Source organism: Bactrocera dorsalis, chromosome 1, assembly GCF_023373825.1.
Source record: "Bactrocera dorsalis isolate Fly_Bdor chromosome 1, ASM2337382v1, whole genome shotgun sequence".
In the NCBI taxonomy this organism is placed as follows: Eukaryota; Metazoa; Arthropoda; class Insecta; order Diptera; family Tephritidae; genus Bactrocera; species Bactrocera dorsalis.
The window spans coordinates 42,113,656-42,137,465 of record NC_064303.1 but is presented as its reverse complement, the minus strand read 5'-3'; the positions used below and the strand labels follow the sequence as shown (position 1 = coordinate 42,137,465).

The 23,810-nt window shown below is 39.4% G+C and overlaps 2 protein-coding genes across 5 annotated transcripts in view; one reads left to right on the top strand and one right to left on the bottom strand.

Annotated features, from left to right (window-relative positions):
- Window positions 1–23,086, top strand: part of LOC125775445 (uncharacterized protein K02A2.6-like) — a 139,426-nt gene extending 116,340 nt beyond the window's left edge. Inside the window, exon 2 of one of the 2 annotated variants that reach the window (XM_049446080.1) lies at window positions 22,265–23,086. The gene's annotated coding sequence lies outside the window, so the exon portion shown is untranslated. Of the gene's footprint in view, window positions 1–16,977; window positions 17,382–22,264 lie in introns of those variants that run through there. The other variant, XM_049446081.1, reaches the window with a different exon arrangement.
- LOC105225652 (sesquipedalian-1) lies at window positions 10,480–16,396 on the bottom strand. 3 transcript variants are annotated; one of them, XM_049446111.1, is made up of 5 exons: window positions 16,266–16,388; window positions 15,996–16,198; window positions 15,735–15,929; window positions 14,455–14,634; window positions 10,480–11,088 (listed from the first exon to the last, which is right to left on the bottom strand). In XM_049446111.1, exons 1-5 carry the CDS (start codon window positions 16,292–16,294, stop codon window positions 10,856–10,858), a joined length of 840 nt encoding a protein of 279 aa, XP_049302068.1. In that variant the 5' UTR covers window positions 16,295–16,388; the 3' UTR covers window positions 10,480–10,855. The 3 variants fall into 3 exon arrangements, with proteins under 3 accessions (XP_049302068.1, XP_049302070.1, XP_049302069.1); XM_049446113.1 differs by lacking the exon at window positions 14,455–14,634 and having other exon boundaries at window positions 16,266–16,396; XM_049446112.1 differs by having other exon boundaries at window positions 15,996–16,343.
- Window positions 23,087–23,810: the final 724 nt, after the last annotated feature.

Sequence of the window (23,810 nt, the reverse complement as noted above, 5' to 3'; positions counted from 1 at the left end):
ACCGGACGGACCAGCGCTCGCCCGGGGCAACGCAGGCTACTAATCCTACCCCCCATGCACACTTCTTGACCAGAGCCCAAAGGGGCTGGTTACAGGCAAATAACGTGGCTAACACTTCGGCAGAGCAAGCTCACATCACCCTTTTCACAATAGCAACCGAGAAGACGTTATTAAGGTTTCGAGGGACTCCCAGTGCGCCACGTTGTGTACTGGTCAACTTTAGTTCTTCCAACAGCCGCACCTAACCTGGTGAACATACGCTGACCAGGGAGCCGCCTACTATGGGTCCGTCGCGCCTGGATTTTTTTTTATTACTCATCACGCCTATGCGTGGTGAGGGAGACACATATTTCTAAGAGGCGGTGTCGGTTCGCCACCGTCACAGGGGCTTCAACGGATCTGCTAGCTTTTAAACCGCATCCTCCACTCCTGTCGCTCATCGTCGGGGATTGCTTATTCGTTTAAACTTATTTCGCAACTAACCTGCTACTACAGGCCGTCCGGCTATCCGCGACCTGCCGACCCCCCCGGTAGCTTAGAGCCCAGCTATAAAGTTAGTATACACATCCTTCGGGATGCCTTTGCATGTGTGGTCGATCGATTGCAAAGAAGAGAGGTAGACCATCATCATTGGAAGATGAGATTGAAGTAAAAAAAAAAAATCCACATGCAGCACCCTTACTTCCTCGTGATGTCATATTCGATGGATTCGAACATTTACTTATTTGGGGGCAAAAGCTGCAGCGCTGCAAAAATCCAGGTTCAGTTCAGTTCATCAGTTACGAAAAATGCAAAGTGGAGCTTTCCTAAATACGGATAAGAATTGCTCCGCAATTTATTAAATATGTTTAAATAATAGTTATTAAGTTTATGTAAATGCTAAGTTAAATTATTTAAAATTGTTTGATTTTCTGATTGTTCTAGAAGGTAGCGTCTAAGCACATTACCTTATGTGGAACAGAAAAAAAAAATTAATTTTCTAATAATTATTTGAATTTGATTTATTATTGATTTCCTCATCTTTTAATCCTACACAAAACAATATATCTCAAATTATAATAGACATTTTTATCGACACTCTAATTATTCCGCTATATTTTCATGCTAGATATTTGCTTTATTATTCAGCCCTATTCTGCATTTCGATTACGTTCCCGCTCTACGCTCCGTCTGAATCGAAAGTAGGTATTCTGAGTTACGATTGGATTGAAAGAAGAAGAGGAAGAGCTGTAGCTCTTTCGAAGTCAGCTGTTTGCCTTGAAACGTGGGAAAATGAAACATAACAAAGCAAAAATACACAGATTATTGTTGTTTGCTTCCATAGCAAACCGTATTAGAGACATCATACTTTCTGGTTTTTAAATTAAAATATTTTATATTCATGTTTTATTTTATTCAAAATATGCTCTACATTACTCTGTTAAATAAAAACAATTGCATTCAGTGCATTTTACAGCTCCTATATTAAAAAAGTAAATGCTTTTATTTCATTTCGCAGCTGGTGTTGTTGTTTTTGACCTACAAATATATCAAAAAACATTACTAAAGCACAAAAAACTTAAATAAATCATGTTGGTGACTTTTAAAACTATCAACAACAAATTTTACTTACATTTTTGGGAAAATTATATTGTAAAAGTACACTAAAACCAAAATATAACCGCTCTCCGCGAACAAAATTTCAACTTACAAAAACGGAACTACGATCGCAATGTAGAATACATAAAATTGGAAATTTCGAAGATTGATCGAAACTAATCGAAACGCAGAATACCAAAGTTGCCAAACTGAAAAATTTCGATTCCAGTCGAAATGCAGAAGAGGGCTGATTAATGTATTTGCATCCTTCGCCCATAATCTAGCAAAGTATCCGCTATACCTTGACAATGCCATTTTGCGATATTAAACCGTCATATAACGGGTTTGTCCTAAAAAAAACTGCCTGGTTCAGAAGCACAGTCAATACAGCCCATATACTAAGCATGTATAGATATTAAATTTTTTACTTATTTCTCTGTATTTTTGCATTACTAAATTTCTTAAATGATTCTAATTTTTTATATTTATAAATTGTTTTGAATTTTAACATAAAGAGATGAGAAGTAGCCTACCCTGATTCTAAGCTACCAGTATAGTTGTTTTTTTTTTTTATAGTGGGGGGAACCATCGAAAGCCGAAGTTCGGAACTTTAATCCGCTAAACCTAACCCACTCCCAACTCAGGACTCTCCCACGGAACCACCGGCTAGGTATTACTTCGTGGGAGGGACAAGACATTTAAGTCTCCTCTATTGCGCGGACTGACGGACGCCTAGTCTGTTGAAAAGAACTCAGTTTGGTCATTATGAACGCTGACGCTTCGCTAACAGCTTTCCATTTATCAGTCGTCTGACACATGAGAGTCGTCAAGTTATCGACCGTAAAACTACCATCGAGTGTGGTTTTTAGCTGTTCCCTTGTATTCGAAAATCGAGGGCAATGAAATAATACATGTTCAGAGTCTTCTATATACTCTGTACACGTCGGACAAATCGGACTAATGTCATTGTGGAATCGGAAAAGGTAGCTTCTAAAGCATCCATGTCCACTAAGTATTTGGGTCAGATAGAAATCTAAGTCCCCATGTCGTCTGTCTATCCACGAGTGGATGTCCGGTATTAGTCGATGGGTCCAGCGCCCTTTGGTTGAGGAATTCCACCGCTCCTGCCACATTTTAGTACTCTTGTTTCTCTCCTCTGTCCTTACCGATACTGTTTTAGGCGTTGATAATTGATATAAACGCTCGAGTTCATCTCCCTGGATGTCAATGGGCGGCATGCTGGCTAATACTTCAGCAGCGTCGGTTGATATAGTCCGGAAAGCACTTATTACCCGAATTGCAGAAAGCCTATGCACTGCAATTATTTGTTTTGCATACGCTTTTATATCCATTGCCTGTATCCATACTGGTGCCGCATACAGTATTACGGAACTCATTGCTTTCGCCATTAAGAATCGCCGGCTGGAACGCACACAGCCTCTATTGGTCATCATTCTCGATAGAGCATTATAAATTCTGTTTGCCTTGGCGGAAGTATACTCCAAGTGTTCTTTAAATTTTAATTTGGAATCTAATATTACTCCCCGATACTTTAATTGCGGTTGCTAAGTAATCTTGCATTCCCCTATGGTGAGCTCTATTCGTTCTTCTATCTTCCTAGTGCTTATCAGTAAAACTTCTGTTTTTGCATCCGCCAGTTTCAGGCTCATAGAAAAGAACCATTGGCGTAGACTATTTAAGCACTCATTACATTTATTTCTCAGGTCCGCAAATTGTTTGGCGACTGCTACCACCATGAGGACGTCCGCATAAGCTACTAGTTTCACGTCTGTTGGTTGCTGTCTTCTTAGCACTTAAAATAGCTCGTTATTATGTTTTTGAGGTATTCAGGGGCCTGTATTTCTTTTAATATAGGAAATGGATGCATGTGTAGGGAATAACGCTTCGACAACCTTCTTTATAAATGATGCGTTCTTAGGTTGCTGCGACTTATTTTTGAATTTCGACATACAAATTTTGATTGCCGATCCCCAGGGGTCTATGTTAGCTTCTTCACATAGCTTTTCGAAGCAGGATCTCTTACTACGGATAATGGCTGACTTCAGGAGCTTTTTTGGCATTTAAATGCTTCTCTGGGGCGGATTTCGTTTTCCCCTCCCTAGTTTCGCTGTGCGCGACGTCTAGCTGAGTGACAGAGCTTCCTCAGCTTGGCAATTTCGTCGCGCCACCAGTATACCGGCTTTTGATTGTTATTGTATCTCGTCCTGCGCATAGTTGCGTCGCATGCAGCAACTAGTTCCTTCTACACAGCGGATACTAAGTGGGTGGCGCCTTCGCCCGGTGCCTTTGCCGCACTCCAGACGCTCTCAAAGACGTCGGTATCAAATTCCTTTTCACGCCAACTACGTTTTCGAGAGGGATTTCTGCGAGACATTTCCCTTTCTTGGGAGAACGAAACTACAGCGATTATAGCCATATGGTCGCTGTTTGTGTAAATATCTAATACCTTCCACTTAATATGTCTGCTAAGCGTGTCGTTAGCATACATTAGGTCAATTATAGAACCTTTATTACCCTTTTGAAACGTATTTTTTGTGCCATTGTTTAGAATCGTGAGGTTTGTTTGACTCAAAGATTCTAGAATGAGGCGACCACGGTGATTTGTAATTCTGCTAGCCCAAGCAGTAGACCATGCGTGAAAATCACCCGCTATTATTATTGGCGATTTGTTTCTGGGGTCTAGAGACAGCTCCAGGAGAAAATCTTCAAATTCTCTAATTGTTGCGCTAGGACGAGCATAGCAGCTTACAAACTATATACCTTGCATCTTCGCCCATGTAAAGCCATTATGGACGTCTTTGGAGCGGGATGAGAAAGCGTGTCCTTTGCAGGCCCATATTGCTGCCTTGCCACTTCTATCTTTACACCAAGTGCTCTCCGAACGCAGTCTATATGGCTCGCTTAGTAAGGCGACATCTATATTCTCTTCTTGAACTGTTTGTTTTAGCAGATCTTGTGCTGCAGCGCACTGATTAAGGTTTAGCTGTAACAACCAAATTTTTTCATTGTTTTCATCATTTGTACGTACTTCGGACATGTCGTACTTAAGACGGAGTGCTCTCCTTTGCAAAGTATACAGCTCGGGGGATTTTCGCACACTTTTGCTACGTGTCCTGCAGCTGCGCAGCGTGTACAAAGGGTTGACCGATCAGTCTGACTGACACATTTGTGTGCTATGTGACCCAGTTGGAAGCACCTAAAACATCGGGTAATGGGTGAGTGTTCTCTAAGACGACAGATAGACTACCTATCTTCACTTTGCCTAATTTTAGTGCAACTTTAGCGTCTTGAGCGCGCAGACAAATAAAAGCTATTTGTGTGCCACTTCGGCTTTTCCTCATATTTTTGACGCTTGATTTCTCCAGGTTTTGCAACCCACACTCTTTTTTTAGTGCCTCCCAGATTTCTTCCGGTGTTGTAGCTTCGTTCAAGTCCTCTGCGAATGGTAGGCACCTTGTCGTGGTGCAGGGGCTTAAACCGCAGCACAGCACAGCATCTCCCAACCACCAAGGGAGATGCCGCATAGCATCTCTCCTGAGGGCTGATAGAAGCTGCATGTGCGCGGCGACCAAGAGCTACCACCTCCTAATCCAGGGACTTTCAGCTTCCCCTTTCCAATACTAGACCGGGAGGCTCACAACACGGGCCAAACGGTCGTAAGAAAAAGATGATCCAACAACAACAACAGTAAAAACAACAACAACAAACAACAACAACAACAACAACAACGACAACAGCAACAGCATCTACAACAACAGCTAGCAGCAGCAGAGTGGCCCAGGAGCTAGACGGAAGCCTAGCTTTCTGGATTGTGCACTTTTTGAGGAGCACGCACGTGACGACGACGAAGCGCCCTCCTGCAGCGGCACTCAGCGTAGTGTTTCAACCGTGACCACTGTAAATCGCGCAAGCGCTGCCCCCGCAACCCCCTCGAGCAGGATCGACTGTGGGCAGGAGGGTGGTTTCACGAAAGTGGAATCAAGGGTAGAACGGAAAAGGAGACGACAACGAGGGAACGTCCCATGTACCCCGGAGCCAGGACGGCCAGGAGGCCATGATGACCCACGCAGAGCTGGAATGAGTGGGGCCACTCTAAAGTGGTACCTGAGGTTCCTTGAGGACGGCATGACGCCGGAGTCAGCCGAAAAGCGGGCTCTGAATAGGAGCAACTGTCAATGTGTTTTTACGTGAATACCTGTCACGAGTAGACTTAAATCCACGGCACTCAAAAAGTACAACGGATCAAAATCAAAGCGTTGATCAACGCCCCAAAGCATAAGTGCATGCACAACACTATACCTTGGGAGAACCAGAGCAAAGTGCCGCAACACACTTATACTTTGGTTCCAATCGGTTCGGGTGCAACCCAAAAGAAAAACACCCTAGCCACCTTGGTCGGGTACGAGGCCTACCTAAACACCTGCCGTACTTTGGGTCCGGCACCCGGCCGCAGTGCGACTCCACATTGGACAAAAGCCCTTCCTGCATTTAGGTCTAAACCACAGCCACCACGAATCTCCCCAAAGGGCCGAACCCAATGAGCAGATTGGAGCGAACTCCAAGGGCATTACTGCTCCCCGTGGTACCATGTTTTAGTCTTTGGTATGACCTGTAGACCACAGTGTTACCTGTGATCTACTGCCAGTCGGGGACCCTAAGAACTCCTAGGAATTCCTAAGGACCCGGCTGTATGATGTGCTGTTCGTCATTTCGTTTTTGTGTTTGTTATATAATCGCAAACCCATTCAAAGAATATGATAATCATTTCAATATAGCACTTTTCTGACACCTCATGACCATGCCGACATTCAATTAAACCAGACACGTGAATGTCGGACATAGTGCATTTGGATTTTAGTCGCCTTTTACGACAGGCATGCCTTACCGCGGGAATATTCTCAATCCCCCTCCCCGCAGGGGGTCTGAATAGGAGCAGTGGGAACAACCCCTCTCCAAGCAATACACGACGCGTAGGTGCCAATGGCGGTTCGTCTGCAACTAGACGCAGGAATCGGAGGCGCCGCCGAGCTCAAGCAGCCCTATCGGAGGGGCGAATCGAAGCAAGGCCAGCACCCCAAGAGGAAACCTATGCTATGGAGCCTGATTGTAGACGAATTACTCGAGCTACTCACAAGCAATGGAATCCGCTGCCTAGGGTACGCCGACGACATCGTCATAATGGCGAGAGGCAGATTTGAGAACATTCTCTGTGACATTGTTCAAAGGGGCCTAAACTTGGCAAAGGGATGGTGCAACACGGTAGGGCTTAACATCAACCCAGCGAAGACCACCCTGATCCCATTCACTAAGCGGAGATCTCTTCCGGGCCTGAGATCCCTTACAATCGGAGGCACAGAGGTGGAAATGTCTAAGGAGGTCAAAGTTCTTGGCCTCACCTCAGACTCACAGTTAAAATGGAGTAGGCATTTGGACTTAACTTTATCCAGGGCAACTAGAGCACTTATGATTTGTAGACGCCTGGCCGGCAGATCGTGGGGATGCAAGCCACGCATCATCAGATGGCTGTATACCATGATAGTAAGGCCTATCGTCACCTATGGAGCGGTTGCCTGGGCCACCAAAGCTGCGCAGTCTTCGGTGATAGGAAGACTGTCAAAGCTGCAAAGACTTGCATGTGTCTGTGCTTCGAGGGCAATGCGCACATGTCCCACCGTGGCACTGGAAGTCTTGCTAGAGCTAACACCGCTTCATCAGGTGATCAAGATAGCAGCAAAGCACACCATGCTGCTAATGTCAGCAGAAGGCTGTGGAAGAGGGAAGATCATGTCCTCTAAACAGATGGACGCCCTAGCGGAGAGCACACCGCTAGCCCTCCTCCCGCGAGATGGCACAACTAAGAAAAAAAATCTCAAAAAGAATTTCACAGTAACTCTAGGCAGCAAGATGGAGTGGAATGATTCCACTCTGGAAAAGCTGCTGGAAGACAGTACCATTCAGCGGTACACTGATGGCTCAAAAACACCGGAAGGTATTGCGGGACCGCGTACTAAGCTGTCCATACCTATGGGCAGCTTCCCAAGTATCTTCCAGGCTGAAGTTTTTGCCATCAGTCAGTGCGCGGAAGTCAACCTCAGCCGCAACTATCGCAACCAGCGCATAGCTATTCTCAGTGATAGTCAAGCGGCACTAAAAGCGATCCTATCATACGAGACCAAATCGCTTTTAGTCGAGGAATGTATAGAAAGGCTAAACCGCCTGTCCTTGTGCAATCGGGTACATCTAATCTGGGTACCAGGGCACAAGGGAGTAGAAGGTAATGAGAAGGCCGACGAGCTGGCCCGCACGGCAGCAGCATCCAAGATGTTGGGACCAGAGCCATATATATCGGTAGGCAGCAGGTATGCGCCACGCTAAGCTGCTCCTGGGAGGGTATAATCTCTCCAGGTTTAAAGAATTAATTAACCTACCTCGTGAGAAATTCCGTTTCCTCGTCGCAATATACACCGGGCACTGTAAGCTCAGAAAGCACCTGTCCAACATGGGCATGGTCTCCTGTGCCAACTGCCGGTTCTGCGACCTGGAGCAGGAGACACCAGCACACCTTATCCAGGATTGCACAGCAATCTGTGGGAAAAGGCTTAAGGCCCTGGATTCCGTGTATATCAGCAGGGATCACATAACCTCGCTTGAGCCCGGCAAACTGCTGGAACTGTTCAGGCTGCTGGGGCTCTGCGAGGTCATGTGATATAGGAGAGGGCACAATAGACCCTAGGTCGCGGTGCATTACCTCAATTAATAATTCTAATTCTAAGTCCTTACACACTATTGTGACGCTATGAGTTTTTGGATGTATCAGCGCCATTTCACCCACCGCTCCCTCTAAGACGGTTTGGAATGATTCGGCTCTCTTGTCCGCTTGATTTTTTAGCTCAATCAATAGGTCTCCTTTCATCGTTTTTCGTAAGGATGACACGTTTGATCCCAACTCTTCAAGACGGCTGCCGCTTTTTATCTTCCGGAGAATATCCGCATACGCCGCACCTTCCTTTTTCGTTATTATAATGGCGTCCAGTTTCGCTCTTATTTTCTTTTGGATCGGCTTCCTATTTTTAACTACATCCACCCATTTTTCGCATGCGTTATGTTGACCCGTAATATCTATTACTTTCTTGACCTCACTGGTCATTTGTTGCACATTTTCAATAGCCTTTTTTGGCTTTTTTGTGGGGGGTAGTTCTCCCGATGCTTCTCGCAGCCGCTTTGGGGTGTTCAGCTCTTTGGAGATATGAGAAAGCTCTGTTGCTTTCTCAGCCATAATTTTCCTCTACGGTGTCTCGGCTTTGTTATATAAGCTCATTATGGTACTCAATAAATCGCGCATAGCCTGGTTTACGTGCCTTTGACCAGCCATCATATTTTCTCTATATGTGTAATTATGGCAACACTTAATATCTGTAAACACGGAATACTTTTGTTATTGCGCATGGAATGAAAATTGTGTAAAATATAAAATGCTTATTTTAAGCAAATAACTAAATTACTAAAAAAATTAATATGTAGAAACAATGTAATAAAGTATAAGTGCATAAAAAGTGCATAATATGAAATAAATAATTACTAGAAATCGAGAAATTGCAAGATAAAATTTACAAAATTTTCAACTTTAAATGCAAATATCTCGAAAACTATAAGTTTGCGGCGGCACCATTACATATTTTCTTAATCTGGAGCAGCAGCTCTATCCAACCATACCACTTTTCACCCTGAAGTCGTGGGATGGTATACTAAAGTTTCCCCTAAATTTTTGTTTAAATTTAATTGTACTTATCAGTTTCTTTAGGTTTTGTATCCACTTGGATCCTCCGGAATTCCGGTAAGTCTTAAGCCAAATCAGGTGTGATTTAACTACGAAAAACTAGGATTATTTCACAGATAATCCAAGAACTCAAAAAACACATCCACCTCACTCAACACTAATTGCCAGTATAGTTGTTATTGAGTTATAAATAGTGTAAATAACACGACTTTCTTTTATATGTATAGATTTCACTAACATTTTTTCACTATTAAGATGGTATTATGGTAAAAGCAACTTCTTTTTCAATAATTTTTTTTCTACACAAATTTTTATTTGAGAATTCAGGTTTTTCGTATGTTATTCTACATATAATACAGTACAGAGAAAAAATTGTTTAGTCAATTTTTCTTGATATCCGGTAGAGATATGGGTGACCAGAAGACGCCATCTTTAAAAGTGGTACCCACGATTTCTCCATTGTGGATGATCTGAAACGAACGGTATAAATTTTAAAGTACATATGAATATATCATATCTAATGACCTTCGACTGAAACAATTCATTGATAAGTAAACAAGTAGTGCAGCTTTTAATTTTCTTTTGTTTTTTCGCCTGTTTTTTTTTTTTGTTTGCACGACACCTTGCGGCGAATCTCATTTTTAAAAACTTTCCGTTACCATCTGAGTAAAAGGAAGGTTTCTACATTATTATTAAGGGTTTAAAGTAATCAAAACAACAAACAAATTATTTTCGATGTTTTGAAAAATTTTTACCACACTACCTCCTTAAGTAATGAAAATGGCACAAGTGCTAATTGAGCCCGAAATACAACAGGGCTGCACCCCTACCTCCTTAAGTAATAATTTAAGTTTGTTTCTCGAATTAGTATAAGTGTTTACGTTTTTGTTTACAATTTACATGCTGTTCTATGCTTATTATTCTCATCTCAAAAAAATTAAGTCACAAGATGACAGTTGCCGTAATGTTATATTGTATCATTCCCCAAGTGGAGATGTTGAGTAGTATTGTAAAATACATCCAATGATAGCATGGTCAGATAAAATCCTTGTAAATTCCAGTAACGTTGGACCGATAGTCGCGGTAATTGAAAAATTAACAGCTGTGTTTTTGGTGTAGTTTATTTTCAATTAATTATTATTTTGCAAATGAATATCTTTTTAATATGCCTATTAAATTATCGTCTTGAAAAAAACGAACAATAATTTAATTTCGTCTACCACACAGCAAGTTAGTAGTTGAATTTTAATAAATGTCAAATTAATCAATTTTTAGATTTACATACATGTGTAATTGCAATTATTTTTATAGTAATACCACCTCAAAAAATTAGCGACTATATAGTTAGTTTTCGGCACTTACGAAAAATAAAAATAAATATTAGATTATATTAGATACACTAAATCTGTAGCAAATATGTGTCTTAATTTTAAGGCACATCACTTTTCTTAAGCATAATATGTTGAATATTAGAAAAAATCACAATTCAATAAGTGGCTGCGACTTGAGTAATTGTTCCGTTCTGTATATCAGCACGTCTTTCATTACTACTTGACGCAAATGTTCATGTAATTGTTCAAATGTATAATTCTTATTTCGCAAAACATTCGCTATTGGGAAACATGATTCAAATACTGCTGAGGTTACTGTATTATGAAAGTCATTCTTGTTACTCCTTTGTGAATGTATTGGGCTGTTCCCAATAATTGATTCTGTAAAACAAATGAAACTCATTTTGTAATTTGTTAAAAACTATGTAATAAAACTTATAAAATATTTGTTAAAAACTATGTAATAAAATTTATAAAATATACTGAAGATATTGTAAGCAAGTTAATACTTCCCACTACTAAAATAAGAGCGTCAATTTTTAAAATTAGTGACTACTGTTATTTTTGTTAGCTACCAATCGTATTATAGACACAGAGTATAATAACGGTTGTTTGTATAAACTGAAAATAATCGCTTCAAAGAGGACATAGACGGGCACACATGTGCGTTCGATCTGTGTGAATTCGTTTGTCCATACACGACACACAAATCCATTTTGCGTTCGTTCTTCACACAGTTAACATGTGCGACAGGCAAGCGGAACATTTCTTCGAATTTATTTCTAATGTAGCACTTTTATCTATTTCTTTGTATTTCGTTAATAAGTTATTCCAACTTTTATTTTTCTCAATATTATTTTTATATTTATCACTTTTCGTTTGCCAAATTGCGAATTAATTTTTTATAAGATCAATAAATTCAGATACGAAATCTTTATTAAGGGGAGAGCCTGCTTTAGAAGCTTCAAACAATCGCTTAAATCTCTTTAAAAATTATCTAACAAACAAAGTTATAGATTGGAACTCTAAATATTGTCGAAGCTAGAAGGGAAATAGTGTCCGAGCGTCAAACAGATACATACATGAGCGCTTGGGAAAAAAGCGAAAAGCGCGATTTCTCGGTTTTTTATTTTTACGATTATTTTAATTGGCGGGCAAAGTTGGAATTGGGCAAAGTTTATTATTTTTGGCATAAAATTATCTTCTATTTAAACTAAAAAAAACTAGGAAAAGTCAAGTTTGAACATATTTTTAAACAAAATAAAGTAAATTTTTTTTTGGAATTTTCTTAGTTTAACTAGAAGATAAGTTATTAAAAAACATGAATCTCTTTGAATTTTTTGTTCCTGATAAATGTATATGCGAGATGCATCGGGTAATTGCTTCCTAAAGGCAGAATATCAAAGATTTCGTATTCAAAAAATTTGTGAAAGATGTTCGAATATATGACTATAAAGCCTAGAAATTTCGCTTAAATCAATTATTTCTTTCCCTCCCAAAAAAATCCTAAAAAAAATCGATTTTTTGATGCCTCTAAAGCAGTCTCTCCCCTTAACACTTGCAATTGTCCGCGATCTTCACTGCTCGGCGACACGAGAGAAATGAGATTTTGTGCGCTCACAACGCCATACACGATAAACATGCTCGCGCACCGATCGTAAAAAATCAAACATTTTCGCGAACATGGATCGGTACGCGAACAAGCCCATACACGAGTAAACCGCATGTTTACACATACCGATCGAACGCACATGTGTGCCTATGTATGGCCGCTATCAGATATGGGGTTGTATGTTTATAAAAATGATCAGGATGACGAGGCGAGTTCAATTTTTAGTGACTGTCTGTTCGTCCGTCCATCCTGACGACTATGCAAGCAATAACTTGAGTTAAAATTGGGATACCTTAATGAAATCGGAGCACTACCAAACTCATAAAACGTCGTAAGGAAAAGACAACAAAAACCACTTCTGACGGCAAAGGAAAACGCAACGATAACAAGCGGTGCAGGTAAGGGGCATTTAGGAGCTACATGCCCAAGGCTACTGAAAAGAGCGAAATTAATGAGAAAATGCTGTGCATGAGAAACCCACTGACTCCACATTTTCTGAGGACTCAATCAAATGAGCTATGGCTTTGTTCGGAAAATTCAATTCTCCGGGGGCGCACGGCATTTTTCCAGCACTTGTTAGAAAGGTAGAAGGAAAGGATTATTCACTGGCGAAATTCTTTAGGCCAATTAGTCTAACTACCTCTCTTTTCATGGAAAAGAACGTTGATTATGAAATAAGGTTAAAGGCGCTGAAAATTGCAACCCTGCATTCGTCTCTGCACTATAAAAGGCCGCCTAGAAGGTGGAGTGCTCCTCTATTATAGCATTGCCGTGGACGAGCTACTTTGTTTGTTAACTAACAATGGATCCGCTGTCAAGAATATGCGGATGACATTATATAATTATTAGTTGGACATTACTGCGTCTATTTAGGAAAAATATTAATAGAAATGGAATATGAGTAAATAAGCTATTTTATATATGAATTTAAGTTATTTTGTAAAAATACATAGAAAGATAAAAACTTTGTAGAGACAACAATTAGGAAACAATAAAAACAAAATTAAGAGACTGTGAGAAGTGTTTCGAACAAAAACAGAGGATACAAACATTTTCCGAGTAAAATCAATTTTTTAACGTTTTGCTACTCTTTACTTATTTATTTATATTTTATCCATAGTGCACAAATACTGTGTTCATATTTGACAACCTTATATATTGTGCAACCCATAGGTGAAACAATTTAAATACATTTTTGATAACTACCATCAACAAAAAACAGAAACTTGTCGCATCTGGAAATGTCCACAAATCTCATTTAGTAAACACAACAACAACAACTAAATTGAATTGTTCTGATTTTAGGAGTTAAAACCTGTAATAGGAGCACTATATTTTCCTCAATCGCACATGGCAGAAACTATATAACTTGTGATTATTAAAAGCATTTTTACTATTTTCTAGTTAATTTCTGCTAGTTTTCTTTGATTTTTCTTTATATCGCTCTTAAAGAACGTAACTTCTCAATTGGTTTGCTTTGTTTTTCCTCGTAGCTAACAGCTACTAGCAGTTAAGAACCAAATTAATTTTTATTGCCTGAAATGTTGGAAATTGATATTTTTGAATAATAAAAACAAACAAAACATTTGATTTTGCTATTTTCAGAGAATTTAAAAGTACGGTTTTTGGGCTATTGACACAATCTTATATAATGGATTCTGGACGCACCCTATTCAGTTGCTCTGACTTTACGCCACTAAGCAGATTGCTACGCTTACTCTTTCGCATACTGTAAACTGTAAACAGAATATCATCTCGATGGACAGGTATATGTAAATAACCGAATAAGTATGTAAACGAATGTACTGGTTTTCAACATAAAAATAATTCAATCTTAAAGGCATTTGTTATTATTTCAATATTAAATCTGAACGACAACAAATAAACATTCGAAAACCCGATGAAAAACTTTACAACTTCATGAAGACTTCCAAAAAAAATTTATTTACACATTTTACTACCGTTGAAGGGGTGTCAAATAAGAGTGGGAAAGCTATTTTTTATCAAACCTTTAAATCAATCATTTTAGTAATACATTATATGAAAAAACAATTACTGGCTATGAAGGTGCTCGCGATAATCCACTTTAGGGGTATTATATTATATGTATTATAATTCAAATACCTAGTATTTACCTGATGAAGTCTGTGCACACTGTTTTGGGGAAACCAAATGTCCATTAATAAATGGTTCTGAGGAGACTTTATTATTATTGCTAAGGCCTGGCAGGGGAGGTGCTGGTCGATTGAATGGGTTGTACCTTCGTGGTGGTGGTCTTGGTACATTAGTTGCGGAAGTGGCCTCGGTAATAATTTCTGCAATTAATATTTAAGTTATTTACTTTCTCTCCTGTTATAATTTTTTTTTTTTTATTAAATTTCTATATAAGAGCTATAAAGTGACAAAAAAAAGATGTATAGAGAGATGTTTTGACTTTGGTTAAACTATTTCAGCTTTTAAACTGCAACCAAGAGTAACAATATAAGAATGCTACGTATTTTTCGTGTTTTTATAAAAAAAAAATTAAAAGTGAATCAAACTTGATGGGCACGATTGTCAAAAAATAAAATATCTCATTTTTGTGCAGGCAATAAAAAATTTGTACACTTACGTTGGCCAAACTTTGAAAGCATATCTAATATTATTGCATATAATCAAAATGTATTATTTAACAAGAGAATTTCTTTTTGCACTATTTAATATAAAATAAATTATAAGAAACGAATTAGTGTAGTGGTAGTGGATATAAAAGTATAAACTATAAGTGTAAAACGCATTAAAAATTGGAGAAACACGCTTTTTAAATAGATGATTTGGGTCGGCTTTAGTATACCATCCCACGAATTCAGGGTTAAAAGTGGTATGGTTGGATAGAGCTTACTTACTACACTTATTATCTGTCAACACGGAATACTTTTGTTATTGTGCATGGAATGAAATTTGTGTAAAATATAAAATGCTTATTTAAGCAAATAACTAAATAATTACTAAAAAATAAATATGTGGAAACAATGTAATGAAGTATAAGTGCATAATATGAAATAAATAATTACTAGAAATCGAGAAATTGCAAGATAAAATTTGCAAAATTTTCAACTTTAAATGCAAATATCTCGAAAACTATAAGTTTGCGGCGCAATTATACATATATTTTCTTAATCTGGAGCATCAGCCCTATTCAACCATATCACTTTTAACCCTGAAATCGCGGGACGGTATACTAAAGTTTCCCCATATATTCTTGATCTGGAGGACCTCCTCTATCCGTACTAACCCATTTTAACCCCGAAATCCGGGGATGCTATTCTAAATCGCAGCCGAGAAAATAAGACACTTCAAAGCCAAACCATTTTTCTGTACAAGTTTTCTTGGTTCACTGTATAATAATAGAAGTCATATATTAATTATAACTTACTATTACGAGAAAATTCAATTTCCTCTAATTGTCGCTGTAGTTCCGCCACAACCAATTTTTTGTACTCATAACCAGCACACGTCAACGCTTTCATCCAATTTTCCATCATTTCCTGCGAATCTGCACTTAAGATATAAGTTCGGTTGCCATTGAAAGCTATTTCGAAGCAGTACTGATCGCTTTCTTCGGATAATTCTGAAGCCAAATAAAATAAAACTGTTAATTGTAATAAACAATTTCATTTATCTTTTTGTTGATTACCTATTGTACAACCTTCTACAATTATGAGTCCTAATGGTTCTTTATCTCCTTTTTTCTCAAAATAAAATAATAAATTTCCCTTCAGTACAAAATATCGCCTTTGGAAAGCCTTATTTATTTCACCCCGCTTATTCAAAAATCCTTCGCAATCAAAGGGAGGAGAAGTGGCAAAAACACACAAATTTTTTTCGTTTATTTTCATCCTATTAAAACACCAAAAACTCGTTCTTAATTACAAATTCTCAGGCATAATAATATATGTATTCGTACATATCTAATAAATACGTATATATGTACATATGTATATAAGAGAGCGTTCACACACAGGTTTTTGTCAAAGATTTTCATGTCACTGAAGCTGTTTACGGGCCGTCTCGACAGGATAAAATCTATGTCTTACTAACTGTCAAATCTATTGCTATTGCCATTGCCAAATCTGCATGTGGGCATTTGTTATCATAACATAATCATTTGCGCAAAGGCGCAGGGTAGGTAGGTTCGAGCTGATGTAGCGCATGTTTTGAGCTCTGGAACTGTTTAAATCTTTTATGAGGAAAATAAAAAAAGGATTACGATCCTTTTGTTTACAAATGTATTTCTGGGAAAAATACAATAATAACAAATGATAAAGATCCTTTTTTTACAAATGTATTTCTGGGAAAAATAAGATAATAAGAAAAGGATGAAGATCCCTTTTTTACAAATGTATTTCCGGGAAAATAAGAATTCATATTTATGGACTACTATATAATAATTCTGGCATAAATTTTATATACCAATTAAAATAATAAATTTAAATTGAGAAATGATTATTTATGCTTGTATAAGTTTATTAAATTTAAGACTTCGCTCATTCCTTAATTTTTCTGTAAATTAACAATATTAAACTAAATATTAATTTTTTGAAAATATTGTTACAAAAGTAGCATTAAGTTGTATTTGTATTACTATATGCATCCCTGATTATGAATAATAGCTGTAGGTATATGGAATAGCATTTGTCTTGTTGTAGACATCTGGCGCCACGGCTGTCTGCTTGTCTAGTTAAACAATTGCTGAGTCTGGCGCCGCGACTGTCTGCTTGCGTCTGGCGCCGTATAGCATTATGTTCTGGTAATTTCCAGACGCGATATTCTAGAAGGACACGTCGGCATCAGCGAGAAGTGCGTGGCTATATAAGCCGTGGCAGCGCCAACGTAATCAATCAGTGCTAAGAGTAGACTGCTATAGTGTAGACGAGTTGTGAAATAAAGAGTTGTTGAATTAAATTAAACAGTGTTGATTTTATTTGTCAATCCAGAGATACGAACCTAACAAAGTAAACTAGCAAGAGTAAATTCGTAACAATTGGTGTCAGAAGTGGGATTGTCAAATAATCCAAATTCAAGATGGTTAAATTCGGAGAATTGAGAATTCAGCAATTAAAAAAGGAACTGGAGGAGCGTAATTTGCCGATAAGCGGGCAAAAGGCGGATCTGCAGGCACGATTACGTGAAGCAATGGAAGCGGATGGAATTAATGTGGACGAGTTCGAATTTGTTGGGCCAGAAACTTCTACAAAGGTAGAAGAGAAAGTAGAAGAACAACGAACATCATCAAGTGTAGACATGAACACGTTGTTAGTGGCTATTAAGCAAATGGCAGAAAATGTAGTGCAAACAGAAAATCGTCTGGCACAGCAAATAGCCGAAAATGCAGAAAATGCAGTGCAGGTAGAAAATCGTCTGGCACAGCAAATAACGCAAATAGCTGAAAATACATCACAGTTAGAGTCTCGCCTTACACAACAAATAACTGAAAATAATACACAGTTAGAAAAGCGTTTGGTACAACAGATTACAGAAAATAATACACAAGTGCAAGAGAAATTTTCAAAATTTGAAGACGAATTAAGCACAATAAAAAATGACGAAGAAAATTTAAGATCAGAATTTCTTCAACTGAGTAATCGTGTGCGAGAACTGCAACTACATGGCCCTGCACCATCAACAAATAATCAAAAATTGAAGGCACCCACATTCGATGGAAGTATTCCATTTCAAATTTTCAAACTTCAATTTGAAAAGACAGCAATGGCCAATAATTGGAATGCAGCGGACAAGGTGGCGTCCTTGTTTGTATCATTGAAAGGGACAACTATGAGGCATTGATGAGTGCGATAGAAAGACGATATGGTAGTGAGCACCGGAAACAAATATACCAGATCGAACTGCAAAATAGGGGTCAGAAAATGAACGAGTCATTGCAAGAGTTCGCAACTGAAATAGAACGACTGGCTCATTTGGCAAATGCAGATGCACCTGTGGATTACATTGAGAGGGTAAAAATTCAATGTTTCATAAATGGAATTCGTGATGTGGACACCAAACGCGCCACATATGCATTGCCAAAAAGAACGTTTGCTGAAAAGGGTTTGCACGCCCTCACACAGGAAACAGCTTCCCTACTAAGTAAACCAGCACACAAAGTACAAAGGGTTGAAATGGAACAACCGGCGCTGATGGAGGAAATATTAAAGACTCTGAAGACAATCGCTGCACCGCGAGTAAATACAACAGGCAGATGTTACAACTGTGGAAAAGCGGGTCACTTTGCCCGAAATTGCAATATAAAGGTAAACCCATCAAAACGGAAACAACCAACAGATAACGAGGACGGAGCATCCACATCTCACAAGTCGTTAAACTAAAACGGAACAGTTCAAAGGGGCGTGAGCTGGTTCCCACAACTATTTGCCCCGCCATCTCGATATCACGAATAGGTCGCCATGACAACAATCTTACTATCAACGGCATGGTAAATGGACGACTGTCAACGCTTACTTTGGATACTGGTGCCACACATTCGAATATCCGACCGGATGTGGCAAGAAGAACGGTTGAACCATTAGTCGGTTGCAAGCTTCGAACGGCCACCGGAGAGGAAATTATAATGGGAGTAGATTTCATGATTGATCACGGGGTTACTTCGGATTTAAACAAGCAAATGCTGTTTTGCCAGAACATGGAGATGCCTATAAACACCGGATATGTGACCAACGTTGAAAGTAAGAGGGTGATTGTTGATGATAATCAGAGTATTCCACCAAAATCTGAGGCGATTGTATGGGCTAAAGTGAATGGAGGAGGTGGGACTGAAGAATTGTGGATTGTGGAACCAACAAAAATAGATACACCCATATTGGTAGGAAGAACGCTTGTGAAAATTAGAGAAGACGCCACCATTCCGGTCAGAGTAGTGAATGAATTCAACACGCCTATAAGTCTGAAGAAAGGAGCAGTAATTGGACAGTGCCAGAATATAAGTGCAATAGCACGATGCGAACAGTCACAACAGAAGCCTACTATTGAGCCACAGCAGATAAGTCCTACACTCCTAAATAATTTGCTGAACGAACTGCATGGAAATGAAAAATTAAAAGCAGAAAAACTATTAGAAAAATACGCATCCATATTTGCAAACGAAGGAAACAACACAGGAAGAACGAGCATTGTCAAACATCGCATAAATACCGGAGACGCTAAACCAATCCGGCAAGCTCCGCGTAGGGTTCCACTAGCAAAACGTGAAGATGCTAACAAAATTATTGAAGACATGCACAAAAACGGTGTAATCGAACCTTCAATAAGTCCATGGAGCTCACCTATCGTCTTAGTTAAAAAGAAAGATGGTAGCACCCGTTTCTGCGTAGATTATAGGAAGTTGAATGATATCACAAAGAAAGACAGTTATCCTCTACCGAGAATCGACGATACATTAGACACCTTGTCTGGAGCGAAATGGTTTTCTACATTAGATCTACAAAGTGGATATTGGCAAGTCGAGATTGATGAACGTGACCGTGAAAAGACCGCTTTCAGTATGGGCGACGGGTTATGGGAATTCTCTGTGATGCCATTTGGGTTATGTAATGCGCCTGCAACGTTCGAGCGACTGATGGAACATGTGTTAAAAGGACTCAACTGGAAGACATGTTTGGTGTATCTTGATGACATTATCATCATGGGAAAAAGTTTTGATGATCATCTGAAAAATCTAGAGGAAGTCTTTCAGCGAATAGCATCAGCCGGATTACGCTTGAATCCCAAAAAGTGTTCATTATGGAAGAAGCAGGTCACATATCTCGGACATAAAGTGTCAACTGAGGGGATTCACACCGAGGAGGGAAAAATATAAGCAGTTAAAGATAGGCCTCAACCCACCAACATACATGAACTCCGCAGCTTCCTCGGCTTATGCACGTATTGCCGCCGTTTTGTACCTGGATTTGCGAACGTGGCTAGAAGTTTACATGATTTAACAAAGAAGAATCGCCCGTTTGTATGGCAGTTGGAACAAGAAAAAGCGTTTGAGCAGCTGAAAGAACTACTTTGTACGGCACCGATGTTAGCTTATCCAATACCTGGAAAGAAATTCATCCTGGATACAGATGCGAGCGCTTATGGAATTGGAGGTGTCCTGTCTCAGCTCATCGACGGACAAGAAAGAGTAATTGGGTATTACAGCAGAGTGCTCGGGAAACCAGAGAAAAACTACTGTGTGACGCGAAAAGAACTACTAGCTGTGGTGGAATGTGTAAAACATTTCCACAAGTATTTGTATGGACAACGATTCTTGCTGAGGACTGATCATGCAGCATTAAAATGGTTATTAAGTTTAGGAATCCGGAAGGCCAAATTGCACGATGGATCGAAAGATTACAGAATTACGACTTCGAAACGGAACATCGAAAGGGGATTCACCACAAAAATGCGGATGCATTATCACGTCGCCCTTGTCCACTGGAATGTAAACATTGCTCCAAATCAGAAGGAAAAGAAGGTATAATCGACGTGCGATTACTGAATATAGAACTTGAAGATGATTGGACTCCTCACCGCATCAGAATCAATCAGCTGGAGGACCCTGATCTTGCAAAGCTGATAATGCAATAAAGCCAAAGAAAATGGGGTACGACCACCAAAGGAACAAATAAGTAGCGAGAGTCCAACTGCAAAAGCATATTGGGCCCAATGGAACAGCATAAACCTCGTTAATGGATACCTTCATCGTACCTGGGAAAGCGAAGATGGCAAACAGTCTCGTCTGCTGATCATAGTACCGAAGTCCATGATCCCGAAAGTATTGAAAGAATATCACAATGGACCTAGTGAAGGGCACCTATAGAGAAGATTAAACAACGGTTCTACTGGATCGGCTGTCGAGATTCCATAGCAGAATGGATAAGTAATTGCGTAGAGTGCATGGCAGCTAAAGGCTCTAAAGCCAAAAGTCGCGGTAGGCTACAACAGTACAACGTGGGATCACCATTTGAACGAGTCGCAATGGATCTTGCAGGTCCGTTCCCAACCAGTACGGCCGGAAACAAATATCTACTGGTTGTCATGGACTATTTCAGTAAATGGCCAGAAGTATATGCCTTACCAAACCAAGAAGCGAAGACAGTAGCCGAAGCGTTTGTAGAAAATTGGATAACAAGGTTCGGAGTGCCCGTCGAATTACACTCAGATCAAGGCAGGAATTTCGAATCTTCCATTTTCCAAGAAGTCTGTACATTATTGGGCATCCACAAGACACGGACAACAGCGTTACACCCACAATCAGATGGGATGGTAGAGAGATTCAACCGAACGCTCGAAGAACATCTGCGGAAAATCGTTAATAAAGATCAACGGAATTGGGACAAGTGCATCCAGATGTTCCTGCTGGCGTATCGTTCAGCAAAGCACGAGACAACTGGTTACACGCCAGCAAAGATTATTTTTGGATCTGATCTGCGACTCCCTGCTGATCTTAAGTTTGGAACGAATCCTACAGCTGTAAGAAATGATGGAGATTATTGTTCTGCCTTAAAGGAAGAAATGAATGAATTGCATCTAATGGTAAGACAGCTTACGCATCTGATGAGCAATAAGATGAAGGACCGGTTCGATCAAGCGGCAAATTCAAAAGGTTTTGAAGAAGGTGATCTGGTCCTGTTGTACAATCCACTTCGAAAGAAAGGCTTGTCCCCGAAACTGCAGACAGCCTGGGAAGGACCCTATATGGTGATGAAACGACTTAATGACGTGGTATACCGCATACAAAGAAATGGGAAAGCAAGATGTAAAATGAAAGTAGTACATTTGGAGAGGCTCGCCCCATTTGGTTCAAGAGGATTTGTACCTAATCGGGACGATTAGGCTTTAGTGGAGGGCAGTGTTACAAAAGTAGTATTAAGTTGTATTTGTATTACTATATGCATCCCTGATTATGAACAATAGTTGTAGGTATATGGAATAGCATTTGTCTTGTTGTAGACATCTGGCGCCACGGCTGTCTGCTTGTCTAGTTAAACAATTGCTGAGTCTGGCGCCGCGACTGTCTGCTTGCGTCTGGCGCCGTATAGCCGTATGTTCTGGTAATTTCCAGACGCGATATTCTAGAAGGACACGTCGGCATCAGCGAGAAGTGCGTGGCTATATAAGCCGTGGCAGCGCCAGCGTAAACTGCTATAGTGTAGACGAGTTGTGAAATAAAGAGTTGTTGAATTAAATTAAACAGTGTTGATTTTATTTGTCAATCCAGAGATACGAACCTAACAAAGTAAACTAGCAAGAGTAAATTCGTAACAATATGTTATTTTGAACATGTACTTTATTTTTATAACATAACACAATCGTTTTAATATTCGATCTTTTAAATTTCATATTAGCGAAATGAAAATGCCGTCGGCATACATATGTGTAAATGGGATATGTTGCCTCTTCGAAATTTTCATAGAAATGAAAACTGCGGTGTCAAACTGCTGAAGTGACAGCTTATTGCTTACAATATATCTTAAACTAATTAGTTTGCCATATATTGTAAGAAATAAGCAATATGGAGTCTCCACAGGCAATAGGCAGGGAAAACAAGTTAGTAAGACATAGATTTTTTCCTGTCGAGACAGGAGACCGCTTAGTACAAGCGGTCTCGACACGCAAAAAATTATGGTCTACTAATGCAAGGCATACACGCACCAATTATTGTACCAATTTCATCGAATTGTACAACTGATTGTTACGTATATGGTGCAGTTGTATGAGTTGTACCAACCGATTGGATGAATATCAAAATTTTTTCATATTATGCAAAGTTGGTTGCGTTAGTTAGATCGTGTTTGGGTAGGTCGTGCGATTTCAAACGATTTCGCCATTTTATTTCGGCTGTCAAAGTGAAAAACGCTACTCCCTTCCTTCCTTTTCCTTCCTTATCGGCAAAATGTGTGCACAGTGAAAAACGTGGTAAAAACGCAGAAATCTGCCATCTTTGCTTTGTTTTCATTGCCCAATACTCATAAATAGTTTTGGCACATCTTTGTTTTCAATTACAATTTTTTTACAATATAAAATATCAAAGCTGAAAACAAACTATTAAAAATAGTTTATATATTCATAAATGATAGCATTCGACTCTGATTTTGAGTTATTTTAACAAAATTTCAAACATGTTGAACAGATTGAATTATAAAAGTTAATAATTACTGCAGTCTATCGGTATTGGCAACCCTGTGTTGTGAGAGAGCAATCAGCTGCGACGTTTGCTGCGGCAAAATCCAAATGTCGCGGATTCTCACGTCATCCCACGTCAAAGAGAGAAGGGAGTAGCGTTTTTCACTGTTCAGTTACATTGCGCGCCCATAACGGGGCATCTCGACAGGATAAAATCTATGTCTTACTAACTGTATTACCGTGCCTATTGCCAGTGGAGACTCTATATTGCTTATTGCTTACAATATATGGTAAACTAATTAGTTTATCCCATTTACACATATGCCGACGGCATTTTCATTTC

Excerpts from the sequence above, each read along its gene's own strand:
- LOC105225652 (XM_049446111.1), bottom strand. The coding sequence starts at position 16,294 with ATGTACATATATACGTATTTATTAGATAT. Across the intron at positions 16,199-16,265 it reads TATACGTATTTATTAGATAT|GATGAAAATAAACGAAAAAA; the intron begins GTACGAATACAT and ends GTGTTTTAATAG. Across the intron at positions 11,089-14,454 it reads GTGTGCACAGACTTCATCAG|AATCAATTATTGGGAACAGC; the intron begins GTAAATACTAGG and ends TTTGTTTTACAG.